Source organism: Brassica oleracea, chromosome C4 (genome assembly GCF_000695525.1).
Source record: "Brassica oleracea var. oleracea cultivar TO1000 chromosome C4, BOL, whole genome shotgun sequence".
Classification (NCBI taxonomy): Eukaryota; Viridiplantae; Streptophyta; class Magnoliopsida; order Brassicales; family Brassicaceae; genus Brassica; species Brassica oleracea.
Window position 1 is genome coordinate 2703248 of NC_027751.1, and position 20069 is coordinate 2723316.

Genomic DNA, 20069 nt, shown 5'->3' on the forward strand with positions numbered 1-20069 from the left:
TATAAGAGACTCCAAGATCACTCTTCCTCATTGTTAACAGTTGTGGGATAAAATGTAAGTGTTTTTTAATTATTTTTTTAATATTTGCACTGATAAAAAGGATGGCAAAGATACATTTCAGGGGCATAACACCCGCTACCTCCTAGAGTAACATAACCATCCCAAGCCGTTCGGTTAATTTATGGCTAATCCAACAGCAATTTGGCAACCGCCTTGGCTTTGTCACATGGTGAAATATAGCATACTTAACCGTTCGGTTAATTTATGGCTAATATAGCATCTATCGTCTTTTCCAGTGAATCAATTTACTGCAAAGATGCTTTGACGGTATAGTACATATAAAATAAACTTTTAGTTTCAATTTAATTTTACTTTCAACTTATAAGTTGCCAAGTAAACTGTCATTTCCTTTTATTTACCCTAGTTATGGTAGTCAAAAAGTAAAACACTCACAAATTTACTCTAGAATTTATAAGTAAAATATGTTTTATTTTATTTTTTTATTTGTTTCTTCATTTCATTTTTAAAATTTTCCTCTCGTTTACACTCTATTATTTACTTTAATTTACTCTAAATTTTCCAACCAGAATGTCTTTTTGAGATTTTTTTTTCTCACATATTTAAAAAGTCATTCAATTTTTTTGTTTACCCCTAGCTAATTGCTGCATTATTTTGTTTAGTTTTGTAACAAAAGATCAAGATAAAATTTTAAAAATCTATGAAATAAATATTTTGTAAATGTAAAACGACATATGAAACAAATTTTAAAGTCTAAATGACATTTAATGTAAAACAAAGGGAGTATCATCATATATGCATAACTGTGAACAATCGAGGGTGACGATTCTAATTGGATAACAAGTGATATATGATGCTCAAGGGAATCACTGGTCCGTTAATATTAAAGGGGTTAAAAGCACGGGTGTAAATCAGAGAGCATAGAAATTCCACCATCACGATATCATATTGCAAGAAATGTTGGCAATTTGAATGTAAAGTTTGTTTTAGAAGTTGGGGTTAATAAGGATTTAAGTGAAGGAAAAAAGCAATATAATGGAACTGGATGGCACATTAGTAAGTTATGCTTCCCGGCAATTGCTGATGGCATGGATTCATCAATCCGATGCATTGACAATATTATCGAACCTAACCAATCCATATCATGCAGCATGTCAGATTCATCAAATTGCTCAGCTGCACTTATGCTGGGAAGCTCATCAACTTCCATGGACGATTGGAACCAAATGAGAACCCACAAAAGCAATAGCGGCCAAAGTGAGTCAACAGCGCTCACTGTAAAGGCCACTTATAGAGAAGACACTATACGTTTCAAGTTCGAGACATCAGTTGGGTGTTCTCAGCTCTACAAAGAAGTTGGCAAACGGTTTAAACTGCAAGAGGGGTCGTTTCAGCTGAAGTACTTAGATGATGAAGAAGAATGGGTGTTGATGGATAGTTACAGATTCTGATCTCAAAGAATGCTTGGAAATACTATATATATGGTATGGGAAAACACACAGTGAGGTTCCTTGTTAGAGATTTGCCTGCTCCTATAGGTAGTTCTGGTGGTAGCAACGGTTACTTAGGCACAGGTTTATAACATCTACTGCTCACTTATGCTTTTTACCTGTGAAAGAATCTTCATATATTAGTTTGCTTGTAAAAGGAAGGTATGAGGGAGAAAGACAATTTTGATACTGTATATGTTTATCGTCTTACATAAATCAGAAAATAAAAAGTTGGATGTCTAATCATGTCGGTGGTGGCCAAATATGTCAACAGTTCAAACTAGAATTATTTGATTATCAAAACTTTTTGGTTGTTTTCTTACTAGTTTAGTTCTGGTATGGTTTGGTTCTATATATCACTAAGCAAAACGGTTTGGTCCTAAAGATGAATATAAATAGCACCAACACCAAGTGTTCAACCACATCAAAACAAACCCAAAGTAAGACACATAGCAAAAGTGACAATGGCGTTGAAACCACTTTCCATCTTTGTTGTCTTCTTCATCTTCTTCTTAGTTATCTCTGGTATATTACTATGACAGATTTTGTTAGTATCTTCATATAATAACTATTTGTATTTCGTTTACTAGCCCTCACTGATCATATAGCAATTTTAATAGTGATATATGGTTTTGTTGTAACAGACGTGCCAGAGATAGAAGCACAAGATAGCCAGTGTTTGAGGGAATACGGTGGCGATGTTGGCTTCAGCTTCTGTGCGCCTCGGATATTACCGACGTTTTGTTACACAAGATGCCGTGAGAACAAGGGGGCTAAAGGTGGAAGATGCCGTTGGGGACCAGGAACTAACGTCAAGTGCTTATGCGACTACTGCAACGATAAACCCTAATCCCAGTTTCCAAACGATCGCTAATACACTATGGCCGCAAACGCAAATGCTATGTTTGAATATTTTGGTTTTGTGTGGTAAATCTAATAATGAATGTGAATGGTCCCAAATAAATGTATGAGCATGTAATATGAAACAAAGAATAATGCAAAAGTACGACTTTCTATGTGTAATAAAACAAGTTTGGTAATACTTTGACTACTTTGGTAGTACTTTGGCATCCACATGTTCATATGTGTGTTTTAGCCTAATAAGTCTTTGGATTACATTTACTAGACCTGGCGGCGACGTCAAAGTAATCTGCCATTTGAGCCATCAGTGTTCTAACAAAGTAACAACATCTTGGTTAAGGTAACCTACAAACATGATTTTTCTTGTTCTTACTGTCGTATTATATTCCTCTTTATTCAAATATATATTACATTTTTTAATATGTATGTATTAAGTCAAAACACCATTAAAATGAGATATATAGAATGAGCAATCGCCGTCCAACTGTTTTGTAGCCAATGTAGCGGTCAAAGATAATTTCTTTGAGTGTGACATATGGATAAGAAATAGCTTACGATTGAAAATGAATTACACAAATTAAGACTGTGGCATGGTTGACAAAGACATGGGCATGGTAGTTTTGTATTTGACAACATAAGATTATAATCTAGTTTTTATTATAGTCTTTTCACACTTATCTATGTCTAAATTATATATAGAAAGTAAGGAGAAAGTTATTAAAATGGTAGTATTTTTTTTATTTATTACAAATAAAGATGTATGAATCCAAATATATCAAAACGGCCTTAGAAATTTCAGTGAGTGTGTACAATGCGGTGGATATCATTCATACCTTGCAAGCGTCGGTCCAAGTTGGTGGACAGGGCTCTGGAGCACACAAATTAAATGATGATCCTAATAAGTATATGCAAGTTGCAACTCAGAATTATTAATACAGAGCAGAACCGGCCTTGGCATCACATGGAACCCTGGGAGGCTAGGACAAAGCAGTTCTATGAATCCTGTAACTATTAAATTTTTAAAACTTCAAAAAAAAAAATACTTAGATCGTTTTGCAGAGAATTTGAACCTCTCAAATCTTATAAATGTTCGCGCATGCAACTGATCTAATTTGTATAAAAAACATAACTAGCATGTATTCCGCTTTTAATTTTCTGTATAATATTTTTATAATTTGTAATATAAACCAGTGTTATAAAATTGTGATGTGGGTGCCTAATGTAATACTTTTTTTTTTCTTTAATTCTAAAAAAGAAAAACAAGTCAACTTTTGTCCATTTGATGTTAGACAAAACCCTTTAGAAGGACGAAATTCAAGAATTCATGCTAACTCCTGCTCGTCCCTTTGAAGGATTCATCAAGGACATCAAGCAAACTGTGGAACTCCGTTTAGACGCTCACTCCCGTTACTCTCGTAAGCAACGCACTGTTATTCTCTCTCACGGGCATCGTATCCCTCCTGCCTGGGAACTTGGCTCCTTCAAAACTCTCTTTCGTCTTGTCTTTTTTTAAAGCTCCCGTCTGTGTACCCCATTGGGCTTTTCGTCCTTGTTTTAGCCGTAGGTTTTAATTCGGAGTAGTCTTAAACTTTCTACATTGTACTGGGCTTTTGATGCTAGCTTTTTGCTGATGCAATTAATGGAAACTTTTATTTAAAAGAAAAAGTCAACTTTTGTCACTTCTTCTTTTTTGACATCCTTTGTCACGATTAGACCTAGGCATTTGGAATATCAATCGGGTTTCGGTTTTGTCCAATGAATCTCAATCGGGTTTCGGTTTTGTCAAAATCAACTCTGTTCGGATTATATGAAAGTTCGGTTCAGGACCGGTTCGGGTTTTATCAGATTAAGATCGGGGTTAATAAATCTTTAAAGAACCGGTACAATCCGATGTACTTTCGGGTTCTGGTCCCAATCGGTTTTTCGGTTTTAAAGTACTTGACTTATACCTAATTTGTAACCAAAACATAAGTAAAATCGGTTCTTCAGTTTTAAAGTACTTGATTTGTACCTTTTTTGTAACCGAAACATAAGTAAAATAGATTCAAAAATAAGAAAAAAACATCAAACGTGATCATTCAAAATCAAACGAAAGATAAATATAGTTATTGATAGAAAAAAACCAAATAAATGAAAGTATAAAACAAAAAAACTAAGTTTTCATGAAATGAAAAAAACTATTTAATGAAAACAAAACCAAAATCTAAAAATTTCAAGCCTCAACCGCCACTTTCAACTATCAACCTTTACGTAATAGATAATTATTTTAGATGTATAATAATATCTTAGTGTATTTTGAATACATATTAGGAATTGAGATTATGTTTGGTACAATTTTTTTTTTGGAATTTTGAATCTTTCGAGTTCTATCGGATATCCATTTAAGTTCGGGTTCGGTTCGGATAATACCCATAACCCGAAATACCATAAAACAAGATCCATTTGGTATTTATGTCGGGTTCAGATCGGTTCGGATTATCGAATTGGGTTCGGTTCAAATTTTTATGTTCAGTTTATTTGTCCAGCCCTAATCACAACTTTAAGGTATATTCGAATATATTTTCCAGATTAGGATATATAATATGATTTATATAGTTTAATTTAAATTACTAAGTGGCCGTCAGTGGAGGAAAAAGAAAATTTTTTTTTTTGCATGTCTGCTCCGATGGCTTTTAATTTTCTAATAGTTTATTTTTCTTTATATTTTTTTTGAAAAAAGAAAAGGGTTAAACCCGGGTCTATTAAATACACAAACCTAACTCCTGGGTGGAAGTACATCCCACAGATAGATCCTCTCCTGGACATTCAAATGAGCCGAAAGTAATAGCCCATATCCGTGTGACCAACGGGGTTCGAACCAGGTTTCGCCGTATTGGGTTTTTTCTTTATATTTTAATTCTATGATTTCATTCAGCTTGTTTTTTCTAAGTTTTCGGAGAAATTTTTGTTTTTCACCAGACTTTTGTAATCAGCGAAAAGCTCATTTTACTTTGATCTTCGTTATAGTAGTTATCAGAGATTGTTCTACGGGTACTAAAACAAATTTTTTTGAAAGAATTTTTTTAAGAACAGATTTAACCAAAAAAAAAGATCTACTTTTATATGAATAACTTTTATCTTATATGCAATGAGTGATTGTAGTTCGTTGTGATACAAGAAAACATTTTGATTGTTAAAAAGCACATAACAAAATTATTATGGTATCAATGTATTGGCAAAATCCAACTTATTTTTAGTATAAATTTCATCATTTTTTTTTGAAGTTGTATATGTCAGATCATATTCCTTAAGATGATTTTTTTTTAAAAAAATATTAGAAATTAAGATAATATAGTTTAACATGATAAAAATACTTAAATACTAAAAAGAGTTGAAAATACAAAGTTGAAATTAAAAATAAATCAAAATTTGTCACGTTGTAAGTGAAACAAAATTATACGAAAATGAAAATTAGGTGAGATCGATGACAGCTAAACGACTTTAATGATAGTTTATTTGCCCCAACGATAAGATAGTAACATACCCTGAGTTCATTTTCCACATACGGTAAAGAGAGAAAGTAAGGAGTAGCGAGAGCAGAGAAAATGGCATTCGCAACGAAATCAGTTTCTTCTTTCGCCATCATTTTCATCCTCGTTTTGGTTATCTTTGGTAAACTAACTGATTTGTTAAACTTATGTGATTCATGTGATCCAGAGAGCACGTTTTATTATAAAATATACTATTTGAATTCTTTTTCAACATATATATATACACAATCTAATTTCTGTTTTCTTAAATACTCTTTCTATATATAATGTGCAGAAGTGCCGGAGATAGAATCGCATGATGATGAGTGCCTGATAGAATACGGCGGCGATGTGGGTCTCAGCTTCTGTCTGCCTGAGATATTTCCGTCGTTTTGTTATTCAAGATGCCGTAAGGACAAGGGCGCACTAGGTGGAACATGCATTTGGGGAGAGGACGGTACTGTTGATGTTAAATGCTTATGCGACTACTGCAGCGACATTCCTAATGACAAGATTCTAAGTGGTGGTATTTGAATCCTGCATGTGTCATCATGGTTTGTGTAATAATATATGTGGAAAAGATCCAAGTACCAATGTAAATGACGAACATGTGAAATAAAAAGCCTGAAGTAATGAGGCTCCCATGGTTTGAAGATATGGATATCTGAAGCTCACAAGAAAAAAAAATCAACACTTGTTTTAAAATCTTTCATTTAGCATCCACGTATAGTAGCCTAGTAGGTTTGTGATTATCTGCCTGCCGTTTGATTAATTTACGGTTAGTTCAATGATCAGAAATCAGGCCTGTGACATAGTTGATACGCGCCTCAACCATGTCAAAACATAAACTTATTGTTATCAACCATGTCACAGGCCCTGATTTCTGATCATTGAATTAACCATAAATTAATCAAACGGCAGGCAGATACACATACCTACTAGACTACTATACGTGGATGCTAAATGAAAGATTTTAAAACAAGTTTATAACAATAAGTTTATGTTTTGACAACATAAGATTGTCATATTATTGTTTTTATCAGTATATTTTAAACCGTTTCTACATTATATAATTATTAACAATGATAATAAAAAGAAATTTCTTTAATGGTAGTATATTTTTATTTATGACAAACAGAGATACTCCTATATGGATGCAGACCGGCCTTTGAAAGTGCAATGAGGGTGAGTGCGAATGTGTGACAATGTGGTGGATGCCATTCATACCTTGAGAGCAGCGGTCCAAGTTGGTGGATAGGAGTAGACAAATGATCCTACGTACTAAGTATATGCAACTCCTAATTACTCACATAGAGATGCATCATAGTCGGTGTAGGAGAAGAAAATAACAAACTTCAAATCGCATAAGCAAAAGACCCATCGAGTTAAGTCAAAAGTGGTTCATCAGAACAGATGAATATTGATCATGCAGTTAAATTTCTGCATCAGAGCTTCGTAATAAGTAAAAACAAGCTGGCTCGGCAGTCGGTTCCTGGTTAGGGGTAGGAAGTAGAGTTTGCACCAATTTTTTTAAAACCGGACCGAAAGGTGAACCGAATAATTTTTGGATTACGGTTTAATATGGTTTGACAGGGTCAAACTTGGTTCAGTAATTTAGTTTAATAATTTTTTTGTGTATAAATTTAAAAGTATTATTAGTAAATATGATACATGATTAAAATATAAATGAATTTAAAACATAAAATATTATAAAATGTTTATATGGAAGGTTTATAGATTTTTGATAGTTTTGGTGATTTTTATCAGCTTAATAATTTTGAGATCCAATTCGGTTACGTGACCGGTTCATGGTCGAACCAATTATCAGATCCAACCCGGTTATGTAACCGATTCATGGTCGAACCCGGTTCAACCATCAGGTCGGTCCGGTTTTAAAAACACTGGTTTGCACCTGGTGGAGTAGTTCCTGGTTCGGTTCTTGATTTAACTCGGGTTTCTAATTCGGTTTCCATCTTTAGCATGTATTGGGCTTTTAAATTAATACTGGGTTTGGCCTAGAGTCATGATTTCTTTCAAGAAAACCTTTCATATTACAAACAAATCAATTTTATCACGTTTTTCAGGCATATAAAAAACTCAAAAAAAGTAGTTAAAACTCATTTAAAATAGGGAAATTGGGGGATAAATAACTTTGATGATTACTTTTTGCCCAACCACAAAGATAAATAGCACGCCCGGATTCATCTTACACACACATTAGCTCCATAGTTCAATAGAGAGAGTAAAGAGCAGACATAGGAAGAGATAAAATGGCCATGGCAACAAAATCAGTTTCTTACTTCACCCTCATTTTCATCCTCGTTTTGGTTTTTTTTTTTGGTAAAGTAACTAACACGGTTTTTATTTTATTTTTATTTTTTTGCTTAAAAACACCGTTTTTATTTCACATATTTATTAAACTTTGTGTGGTTCTTTAGGATCTAGAGAGTATTTATCTCAATGATTGCATTGCAGCACGTTTTATCATATACATATATGATTTCGGTTTTCTCAAATATTCTCTATGTATGAACTGAGCAGAAGCGCCGGAAATAGAAGCGCAGGATAGCGAGTGCCTTAAAGAATACGGCGGGAATGTGGGTTTCGGCTTCTGTGCGCCTCGGACATTTCCGACGATTTGTTATATAAGATGCCGTGAGGACAAGGACGCGAAAGGTGGAAGATGCATTACGGGAGATGCCGGTGCTTTTGATTTTAAATGCTTATGTGACTACTGCAGTGACAAACCTAATGACCAGATTCTACATGGTGTCATCTGAGTCCTACATGTGTGATGGTTTGTGTAATAATAAGTGTTCTAAGTGATAATGTAATAGTAAGGAATATGTGAAATAAAAAGCTGAAAGTATCTGAGGTTCACATGGTTTGATTTTAGATATGGGCTTTGTGGTAGAGAGGCGAAGAGAGTAATTATTAACTTTCATACACAGACCACCCGTTCTGATATTTCTTATCAGAATGATTTATTTGGGTTACAACTTGCAACTAAGCTAAATAATCGCTACACGATTTAGCTGCAGTTCAAAGTTTCAGTCTTGTGTTAAAATTGCGCGTGTCTGTTTGTGTGTGTGTCATCGTCGACATTTTCATGTGTGGTATTAAAACGAGTTCACTTCTTCAGTTTGCAAACTTACCTATTTTGTGATTTCTTCGGTTGTGCTTAACAGTTAATCGAATTGAAGCTAAGAGTGACATCTTATGAATATTCATGCATTTAAATGTAAACACAGAGATACATCCAATGTGGGTTGGTGATAAGTTCACAATAATGGATCCAATGTGACTATGCATAAATGGAAATCGTTTCATGAACATTTTTACAATAAATACGAAGGTTAAGACAGGTAGAATTTTAGACAAAATTATCTTAGAATGTTCTAAAATGACACATTTTGTCAAGAAAAAGTGTCAAAACAACACTATATGAAACAAAGGAGTATATGTTTATAATCGTAAAATGAAACGAATAAAAAGTACACTACAAAATAATCTAATATCCATATATGAAAATTGGAAACTCGAGAGAATTATCAACATATTGTGATAGTTCCAAAAAAACAATTATGAATTTAATTATGTAGAGAATTACTTACATCCTGATTCCTGGGCAACGTGAGCGAAGAAGGCAGCGATTTCACGTTTGGAGATGGTAGCACCGAAGCTCGGATAGGCATTAGCTGCTGCCATAAAGGTTTCGTGGGTGTAGAATCCTCTACCTCTGCAGTCACTCCCTGTTGCTTGGTTTAGTATAGAGTTAAAGAACTCAGGTCACAGTTTCTTCAAGTGAAACAGTTGGATCTCCGGGACCGCTGTTCTTGCAAGGTCCTTCTTTGCATCCCTCGCCGCAGTACTCGTCGGTCGTCCCACAGAAACCAGCACTGCTGCAGCATAAGCCAGAGGCGCAGCCGCAGTTCTGAGAGGCAACCGGTTTGGACACGGCTAGGATGAGGAAGAAAAGAGTTGTGAGTAAAATAGCAAACTGGTCATTTCGTGATGTGGTTTTAGCGTACTTCATCGTTGTTTTTTCTCTGTGTGTGTGTGTGTGTGAGGTAGATGAAGGTACATTAGCTCCGCGTTTTATAGGAGAAGCAAAGACAATGATGGTACCGAGAAGGGAACCTATTGTGAACTTGAAGTCAAGCGTCAACGCCACGCAACAATTTAGTACTAGCCTAGTCGCCACGGTACGTAGAGAAAATTCAAATGTTCCAAACGACATTTGAATTTTCGTTGTATATTACATAAATCCGTTAATTCATTGGAGATGCTCTTGAGCTCTTAGTTCAAGTCAATAGACCCTTCGTACAATTACAAAATAAGTCAATGACCAAACAAATTTCATGTCGGTCATGAATTTGATATATATATATTTTTTTTAAACAAGAACCTTTTGAAATAATTTTAAAGAATAACAAAAATATTCATTTAAAAATTGCGGAGTGGCTAGCTTGTGTGGGAGAAGTTCTGCACTATAAATGACAATTTAGGCAACAAATTAGACACCAAAACACAAAGAGAAAAATGAAAAATGAATAGGAGAGTTCACAAAGTTTTAAGAAAAAACTTTATAGGTTTTTTTTCCCTAAAGGTTTTTCGAAAATTCTTGTAAAGAGTCAATTTGAGATTATAAGGAATTTGTGTGTGTTTGCATGGAAATGTCGTTATCAAACTAAAAGTTAGTTTTAGGATCAAATAAAATTGATAAAGTATGCTGTTCTGCAGCCACCTCAAAAAATACTTAAGCACATCATAGTCAATGTAGATTGTGCTAATTCTATATTTTATACATATACGCAACAGTTACTTGTTAAACCTTGTATACTTTTCTTCATGTAAAAGGTAATTTATTATTCATTTGAAAATAAAATAACCTTTTCATATAAAAATATCATTAAGAAATCAACCTAAAAATTATAAAAGTACTATCGGCATTAAGTGTTTATATATTATAACTATATATTAAATATATGCAATGTTTTATATTAAATATGATTATTTATAAATAATAAAATTTATATTATTTATTTTCACGAGAATCTATTTATAATATATTAATTATCATAGTTTATAAATAATAAGTTATATATTATTGGGCAATTCTCAATAGACAATTTTCAAGTTTTGGTCACAAAATAGACCACATGGAGGAAAATGACCAAAATGTTTCATTTAATAGGTAAAATGACACTAATACACTAGATATATAAAAAAATAAAAATAAAAAAAATAAAAAAATAAAAAAAAAATAAAAAAAAATAAAAATTTTTTTTTTTTATAGTTTTTAGATTATATGTTTTCAAATTCGAACTTTTTTTTTAAAAAAAAGTTTTTTTTGAAATTTTTTTTCGATTTTTTTTTATATATTTTTTTCAAATTTTCTTTTTGTAATTCGAAAATACTTTTTGAAACTATTTTTAAAATTTTTATTTTCAAATTTTTAATATTTATTTTTTATTTTATAAAATTTTAAACCTCAAACTCTAATCTTCACTCTTTAACTCTAAAACCTAGGGTTTGAATTAGGTAATCCTAAGAGTATAAGTGTATATTTACCTCTTTAACGAAACATTTTGGTCAATTTGATTCTTAGAGTTTATATTTGTGATAGGTTAACGGGAAGTAATAGACTGTTTTTTATTGAATTATATTTACTAACTCGGCGGCGAAGTAATAGGTTAACGGGAAATTAGTGTTCTAGTAATATCTTGGTTAACCAACAAACATGATTTTGTTATTATTTGTGGCAATATATTCCCTAATATATATCAAAATTTTAAATTTATTGTGGAGTGATTGGTTGAATTGTATCAAATAATTTTAGCTTTAGCATATATCTACAAACAGATAAATTACCAATCATATTTTAACTAGTTTTAAAAGCTAAAGTAAAATAAAAAGTTGTAAAAACTTTAATTTCTAAAACAAAGAAAATAGCTGTAAATTTTTTATTTATTCATTCATTAAGTTTCTAAAGGCACATGCATTAGATACAACTATATCAAAAATTATACATACTAAATTTTACGGTAAAATTTCTAAGACTAGATCCTAATCTTTTGCAGCTAATATATGGGTCGAAGATGAATTTGTGAATGTGACATGTGTTAAAAAATATTTTATTGTTCGAGATGAATTATATAAATTAAGACTGTGACATGGTTGATAACATTAAGTTTATGTACTAGACAACATAAGATTATCATATTATTGTTTTTATTAGTATATTTTTACTGTTTCTACATTATATAATTATTAACAATGATAATAACGAGATATATATATTAAATGGTAGTATTTTTTTTTTTGGTAAAATATGGTAGTATTTTTTTATTTATGACAAACAGAGGTACTCCTATATTGATGCAAAACGGCCTTTGAAAGTGCAACGAGGGTGAGTGCGAATGTGTGACAATGTGGTCGATGCCATTCTTACCCTGAGAGCGGCGATCCAGGTTGGTGGATAGTAAAGAAATGATCCTAATAAGTATCTGCAACTCAGAATCGGTGTAGGAGAAGAAAATAACAAATTTTAAGTCGCATAAGCAAAAGACTTATTGAATTAAGTTAAAACTTAAAAGTGGTTCATCAGAACAGATGAATATTGATGATGCAGTTATTTTCTGTATCAGAGCTTCGTAATAAGTAAAAACAAAACCAGCGGGGTTGGCCTGGTGGTGTTGAGAGAGCTTCGGCCTCAATACGCACCCGGGTTCGAACCGCTGGCCAGGCAATTGGGGTATCTAATTCCCCATAGTATCAAATGGTCCGCCTCGCGCCGAGGGGTTGGCCCCTGGGGGTGGAAGTCCCTCCAGGTTAATCAAAAAAAAAAAAAAAAAAAAAAAAAAAAAAATAAGTAAAAACAAGCTGTCCCTGACTCGGCTCCAAGTTAGGGGTAGAAAATAAAGTTTGCACCAGGTGGATTTGTTCCTGGTTCGGTTCTTGATTTAACTCGGGTTTGTTCAATTTTCTGGTTCAATTTGGTTTCCATCTTTAGTATGTATTGGGCTTTTAGAATAAAATACTGGGCTGGGCCTAGAGTAATAATTTCTTACAAGAAAACCTTTCATATTACAAACAAATCAATTTTAGCACGTTTTTCAGGCATATGATAAACTTAAAAAAGTAGTTACAACTCATATATATACATGTATATGTATATATATTTAAAATACTGAGTGATGGCAGCTAGATAACTTTAATGATTTACTTTTTGCTCCAACGGCAAAGATAAATAGCACACCCGGGTTCATTTTACACATACATCAGAGCATGATTATTGAGAATTCTTAGAGCGGAGTTTTTAGCGGAATATAAAAACTCGTCTCTTAAAATAGCACACCCGGGTTCATTTTACACATACATTAACTCCAAAGTTCTATAAAGAGAGAGCAAAGAGCAGACATAGAGACAGAGATAAGATGGCCATGGCAACAAAATCAGTTTCTTTCTTCACCCTCATTTTCATCCTCGTTTTGGTTATTTTTGGTAAAGTAACTAACACCTATTTTCACCAAAAACAAACAAAACTAATACCACATTTATTTCACATATTTATTTAACTCTGTCTGGTTCATAGGATCTCAAGAGTTTTAATCATGCAGCGCGATTTATCATAGTATGTGCTTACTATTTTCTAAAACATTCTATATATATAATGAGCAGAAGTGCCGGAGATAAAAGCGCAGGATAGCGAGTGCCTGAAAGAATACGGAGGCAACGTGGGTTTCAACTTCTGTGCGCCTCGGATTTATCCGTCGTTTTGTTATACAAGATGCCGTGAAGACAAGGGCGCGAAAGGTGGGATATGCCGTTGGGGAGATTCCCCTGATTCTGTTAAATGCTTATGCGAATACTGCAGCGACGAAATTTCTCACCAGATTCTAAGTGGCGGTATTTGAATCATTCATGCGTGATGGTTTGTGTAATAATAAAATGTGTAAGCGGTGGTCTAAGTAATGATGTAACAATGAATATGTGAAATAAAAAGCCTGGAAGTATCTAAGAGACTAAGACTCGCATGGTTTGGAATTTTGGTGGAGAGGCGAAGAGAGTAATTACTAACTTTCATACTTCGCAGTACGGAACATTAGATAAGCCAAAAGACTCGTCCGAAAAAGATATCTACACTTGTTTTTTAAATCTTTCATTTAGCATGTAGACAAATAAAACATGCACTTACTAAATTATGATGGAATAATTCATGGTTCGGTTGTTTGTTAGAACTTTCTGGTTCAGTTCGGTTAGGCAAAGAAAATATTTAGTTTGCCCCTACATGTCCAGATTCCAGATCCAGCGCCAAACAGTGACCTTTATTCAGAAACCTGCCACTTAAGTGAATGTGACCATTTGATGACACAGTAGATTCATTCAGCTAATTAATATTATTACAAGATCATAATAAATCCGTCAAGAAGATTGATCCAAAAGAAAAAAATCAGTCAAGAAGATCAAATTATTCAGGCTTTTGTATGGATCTGTTCAAGAATTTTCCCTAATGGAACCATAGCCACATAATTAGCACTAACTTGCAAGATTTGAAACCTTATACATAGATCTGGGCGACGGGGATGAGAATACGGTTTCGTCAGCTATTCATTTGGTTTGGTTCAGTTCGTTACCTGAAAACCAATCGAGGACTAGGGACCTGTCCAACTTTGGTATCTTGGTACACAAAAATTCCAAGACGATATCTTATATATTAAAACAGAAGTCACAACTTTGATTCATGTGTGATTTTTTAAAAAATGGATCTAATAGACCTATTTTTAAAAAATCATGTTACATTTAATTTCTAATCTTATCATTTAAATTTTGGGTCTACCAGAAATTTTTATTGGGCTATCAATAATTAGATTTAAACAATAGATGAATCATTAGATTTATAGATAGTATAAATTAAATAGATATAATTTAATGTTGTAATACTATACATCCATATGTTAATTATTTAAATATTTGTCGATGTTGACTTTTTAAAATTATAAAGATTTTTTTTTAAATAACAAAAATCATATTATCTAACAATGATTAATCTTTACTATCTTAAACCAATGAAAACAAATTTTAAACTATATAGTTCATTCTAAAAATTAAACAAAAACTAAATGTTTAATTATTTACTCGATAATATAAATCTATGAAGCGAAAAGTTTAATTTTTTAAGAACTTTATATATTTGTGAAATGTTATAGTATCTTTGAATATGATAATAAAAAAATATTTTACTAATCTTTATATATATAGTTATGATTTTAATAATAAAATAATAATCCGAAAATATATATATATAAGAAGATACAAATACATGTGAAAGTTTGAAACAATCTATTCAATGAAAAAATATACTGTAAACTTATTATGTTTTAAAAATTGATAGACACATATATATTATAATATATACTAATTTAGAATTGAAAACAAAATATTTATATAAAAATAAATAAAAAAAATTCAAATAAGTTTTGAAAGAAGCTATAAATTCAAATAATCAATCTATTGATATTTTGAAAGATTGAAACTAATGAAAAGTAAAATTTGGGCCCTATAGTCGGATGAAATTATTTAATATGGTGGACCGTACGTTACTTGTCTACACAGACCACTCGTTCTGATATTTCTTATCAGAATGGTTTATTTGGGTTACAACGTGCAAATAAACGGGAAAATGGGTAGAAGGGTAGCTGCAGTTCAAAGTTTCATTCTTCTGTTAAAATTGCATGTGTCTGCTTGTGTGTGTCATCGTCGACATGTTCATGTGTGGTATTAAAACGAGTTCGCTTCAGTTTGTGTTTTCTGTTCGTTTGTGTTTAACAGTAAACGAATTGAAGCTAGGAGTGACATCTTATGAATATTCCTGCATTTAAATGGAAACACAGAGATACATCCAATGTGTGTTGGTGATAAGTTCACAATAATTGAACCTCTGTCCTAAAATCCAATGTGACTAGGCATAAATGGAAATCGTTTCATGATTACATTATTACAACAACATTACTATACTAGTATGATACTTTCTCTTCTGTGGTGTCTTATTCGTATATTGCCAACATTGGCTGTTTCAGATGCATAGAGAGAAACCTTAACAAGTGAGGTTTTCTCCAGGCTGAACTCCAAGCTTGCCACAATAGTCCTGGAAGTACCTAACCCTGTTGGCAGCTTTCTCTGTAGAATCTCCTCCGCTACACTCCCTACTATTCACAGCCCTGATGGTCGCCCCAAAGCCCGATTTAAAGCTCGAGCGAACATTCGTGGTCCAGTACCAGAAAGAGGCCTTGAAGGCAAGAACCTGGTTTTGAGCCACTTTCTCTGGTGTAGCCAATAAGTCTCCCTCGTTCAGGTCTCTGCCACAGGGACCATAGTTGTAGTTCCAAGAGAGCTGGATCGCACCACGACCATAGTAACCCTTTCCTTGTACACATGGGAACTCTGGTTTTGTTGTGTCACAGTATTCTCCACGTGCGGCTTTCGCTGGTCCATCGACTTCCTCAATGTGGCACATGACTGCAACAAGGTGTATATCATCAAAACTCAAACCAAAATCTGTATATAATCTAATTGATTTTATTTTGTTAATACTGAAATCAAATCTAGTCAATATATTTTTTATATAAAAGTCAAACTAAAATCAAGGGATAATATAATTAAAGTTTATTTACAAACTAAACCAGAGATTAATTATATTTATAACATAGATTCTCAAAACTGAATAGGCAAAAATATATAAAATAACTGAATATCTATGGGACGATCTACAAAACTGACATATATAATTTTTTTTTTTTTTTTGAAACTGGACATATATAATATTTCTAATCTTGTTTTGGTAAAATTATATTTCTAATCTTGATCATTGGATCTAGGTCTATATTAAAGATTTTCAAAAATATTCATATATAGAACTCGAGAGAATTATCAAAATATTGTGATAATTACATTATGAATTTAACTTATAATAAAGATTATGAATTTAATTACTGGAAAGAATTACTTACACCCCGTTTCCTGAGCGACGTGAGCAAAGAAGGCAGCGATTTCACGTTTGGAGATGGAAGCACCGAAGCTCGGATAGGCGCTAGCTGCAGCCATGAAGGTTTCGCGAGTGTAGAATCCTTTGCCTGGGCAGTTACTCTCTGTTGCTTGGCTTAGTATAGAGTTAAAGAACTCAGGTGTCACAGTTTCTTCAAGTGAAACAGTTGGATCTCCGGGACCGCTGTTCTTGCAAGGTCCTTCTTTGCATCCCTCGCCGCAGTACGCGTCGGTGGTTCCACAGTAACCAGCACTGCTGCAGCATAAGCCAGAGGCGCAGCCGCAGTTCTGAGAGGCGACCGGTTTGGAAACGGTTAGGATCAGGAAGAAAAGAGTTGTGAGTAAAGTAGCAAACTGGTCATTTCGTGATGTGGTTTTAGCGTACTTCATCGTTGTTTTTTTCTGTGTGTGTGTGTGAGGTAGATAGAGGTACATTAGGTTCACGTTTTATAGGAGAAGCAAAGACAATGATGGTACCGTGAAGGAACCGTTTTGTGGAAAAAAGGTTTATATTGTGGTATTGAAGTCAGGCATCAACGCCACGTAACCAATTTAACAATAGCCTAGTCGTCACGGTTCGTAGAGAAAATTCAAATGTTCCAAATGAACATTTGAATTTTCGTTGTATATTACATAAATTCGTTAAATCAATTTTTCTTTTAATTGTAGACCTGTAGATATATCATATATGTTCTTCAAGAAAACATTATAAGACATACTTTGACATGTGAAAAACTGTAAATAACAGGAAATATCACATCGTTGGCAAAAAAAAGAAAGAAAACAGAGGGTCTTTTCAAATTGGGCTGATTAACTTTTGGTTTGGTGAGATGTATTTTATTATACTCCCTCATTTTTTAAAAGTTACATATTCTAAATTTTTTACATATTTTAATAAAAAAACATTAAATTTGCATAATTTTTTGAGTTTATTTTTTTCCATAATTTTAACCCAATAAAAATTCAATATGTGCAATTAAGTTTTTTGAAGTTTGCAATTAGTTAACAAAACAAGTATTGAAAATGTAAAAAAATAGATTTTTTTGAAACAAAAATTTTCTCTAGAGTATGTAACTTTAAGAAACGAAGAGAGTGTTTTTTAAGAAAACTTTATTGGAAGGGTCTTATTAGAAATAATAATGTTAAGACATAAAGGAACAAAATGTATGATATTGATCTTCTTTTGAATATTAAAAGTAGGCTCGTGTCATATTCCAACCATTTTAAAATTCTTAAGATTGTTTTGAATTACCGGTAAACGAGAATTTCTTGTGGAAGGTTATATTGTCGTATAGTCAGTCTTATGTGAAGGAAGGTTATATTGTCTTATAGTCTTATGTGTTAGGTTCAATCAATAATTTAAGAATATATAGCACCAAATATTCCATTCATGTTTTGCACATTGTTCTGTAACATACTAAGGTTCAAATATATGATTTAGCTTCTTTTTTTTTTTTTTTATAACCGTGGAGATCCGGCGACCGAAGTCAACCGACTAATCCCACGAGGCCCGCAGCAGCCACGTATTCTTACCATTTAAAACAGTCCGGATGGCCAGAGAAAATCGAACTACGGGTTCGCCGTATTGGGGTTTTTCCTCGAGCGCCACTAACCCAAGCCCGTTGGTCATATGATTTAGCTTTAGGAATGCATTTTTGGAGTTTTATAGGATAATATTTGTCGGTTCAAATCGTTTGCATTAGTCATTTAGATTTTTAGTAAAATATTGATAAGAATTGATGTAACAATAAATTTATTTAAAAAAAAAATATTTGTCTATACGAATTTATACTTTTGTAGTTAAAAAAAAACAGAGGTATATATGTTTATTGAATAATGAGATGTAGTAGCTTTATTGCAAAATAAATTCGATATTATAATTATCTTCTAAGTATTAATTGGGAATATCCATTTCATGTTTTGCAATAAATTTATCTTGCTTTGTTTATGTAAAGGTTTTTGTTTCAAAGAAGAAATAGCTAGAGGAAGGGACTGCTCACTGAGCTTAAGGTGCCCTTGTCAACCGGGAAAGAACTATTACGGTTGTGGTCCGATCCAAATCAAATGGAACTACAACTACGGCGCAGCCGGAAGGTTCCTTGGACTTCCTTTCTTAGGATCCAGATATGGTGGCTCGTAGCCCAACCGTTGCTTATAGTTAATTAATTAGTTTTGATTCCTCGTAAATCATAATAGTTGAAGCAAGAAGCTTTATGGCCGAAATGGAACTGGAAATGCAGTTGAAAGACGTAAGAGCACCAGTATTGGTTCTTTTCTATAGAACCGTTACTCACAATAAAAGATAAGTACAACTTAATATTTATAATTCATTTTAAGAAATTAAAAATTTTATTTGAGAAATTTTAATTAAACACTATATTTAAGAATTAAAAACTTTGTTTGAGAAACTTTACGAAATTAAAAACACAATAGGATAAGTCATAAGGCAATCTCTCATAACTTTATTTGAGTCTCTTGCATAAGAGACTTCTCTTTTTTCCTTTTTCTTTTTTCTCTCTCTTAATTTTGTCATTTTATTTATTATTACAATGATGAAAACTTGGTGAAAAATCCACCATTGAAAATGCTCTAGGTGGAGCTGAACTAAAGAAATTTCGAAGATGGTATCAATAAAAAATTAAAATTAGTCCATAAGAACTGAAAATTAATTTTCATTGCGAGCAATTGAATTTATCTAATAACAGTAGACTAGATTAAGACCCGCACCTTGCGCGTGATAAAAATTATATATATAAATTATTTTATGTATTATATGTTCTTACATATTATGAAATAATAAATATATATTAAATAATTAAAAGTCAGTAACTATTACATATATAATAAAATTGGTGCAAACGTATAAATCAATTTTATTAATACAAACAATTTTTTTAAAAAATTTGATAGGATATGTAATTAAATTTAAATGATATTAACATACATAGTATATTTTTAATATTAATGTCTATTTTTTTTTTAAATGGTGTTTTCTACTCATATGTTTTTTTTTATCATGTGTATCTTTAATAGCAAAAACTTTAAATTACTGATAACAAAATTTTCATTGTAGGACTAATAATTTTAGTAATTGATAATTTAAAAAAAAATTATCAATGTTAGTTCAAAACTTTTATCAAAAAAA

At 32.4% G+C, this 20069-nt stretch overlaps 4 protein-coding genes and 1 pseudogene across 5 annotated transcripts; 3 read left to right on the forward strand and 2 right to left on the reverse strand.

Moving 5' to 3' along the window:
* Nucleotides 1-1927: 1927 nt before the first annotated feature.
* LOC106340655 (defensin-like protein 195) lies at nucleotides 1928-2550 on the forward strand. Its single transcript, XM_013779500.1, has 2 exons — nucleotides 1928-2033; nucleotides 2153-2550. Exons 1-2 carry the CDS (start codon nucleotides 1973-1975, stop codon nucleotides 2356-2358), a joined length of 267 nt encoding a protein of 88 aa, XP_013634954.1. The 5' UTR covers nucleotides 1928-1972; the 3' UTR covers nucleotides 2359-2550.
* A 3366-nt stretch (nucleotides 2551-5916) lies between these two features.
* Nucleotides 5917-8758, forward strand: LOC106337685 (defensin-like protein 2). 2 transcript variants are annotated; one of them, XM_013776809.1, is made up of 3 exons: nucleotides 5917-6010; nucleotides 8206-8218; nucleotides 8420-8758. In XM_013776809.1, exons 1-3 carry the CDS (start codon nucleotides 5954-5956, stop codon nucleotides 8656-8658), a joined length of 309 nt encoding a protein of 102 aa, XP_013632263.1. In that variant the 5' UTR covers nucleotides 5917-5953; the 3' UTR covers nucleotides 8659-8758. The 2 variants fall into 2 exon arrangements, with proteins under 2 accessions (XP_013632263.1, XP_013632264.1); XM_013776810.1 differs by lacking the exons at nucleotides 8206-8218; nucleotides 8420-8758 and adding an exon at nucleotides 6174-6585 and having other exon boundaries at nucleotides 5917-6020.
* Nucleotides 8759-8873: 115 nt separating this feature from the next.
* Nucleotides 8874-9964, reverse strand: LOC106337684 (annotated as a pseudogene).
* A 3201-nt stretch (nucleotides 9965-13165) lies between these two features.
* Nucleotides 13166-13911, forward strand: LOC106340122 (defensin-like protein 2). Its single transcript, XM_013778983.1, has 2 exons — nucleotides 13166-13384; nucleotides 13562-13911. The coding sequence occupies exons 1-2, from the start codon at nucleotides 13318-13320 to the stop codon at nucleotides 13795-13797; spliced, it is 303 nt and encodes a 100-aa protein (XP_013634437.1). The 5' UTR covers nucleotides 13166-13317; the 3' UTR covers nucleotides 13798-13911.
* A 1913-nt stretch (nucleotides 13912-15824) lies between these two features.
* Nucleotides 15825-17388, reverse strand: LOC106339445 (basic endochitinase CHB4-like). Its single transcript, XM_013778256.1, has 2 exons — nucleotides 16891-17388; nucleotides 15825-16399 (listed from the first exon to the last, which is right to left on the reverse strand). The coding sequence occupies exons 1-2, from the start codon at nucleotides 17357-17359 to the stop codon at nucleotides 15978-15980; spliced, it is 891 nt and encodes a 296-aa protein (XP_013633710.1). The 5' UTR covers nucleotides 17360-17388; the 3' UTR covers nucleotides 15825-15977.
* Between the last annotated feature and the right edge of the window lie 2681 nt (nucleotides 17389-20069).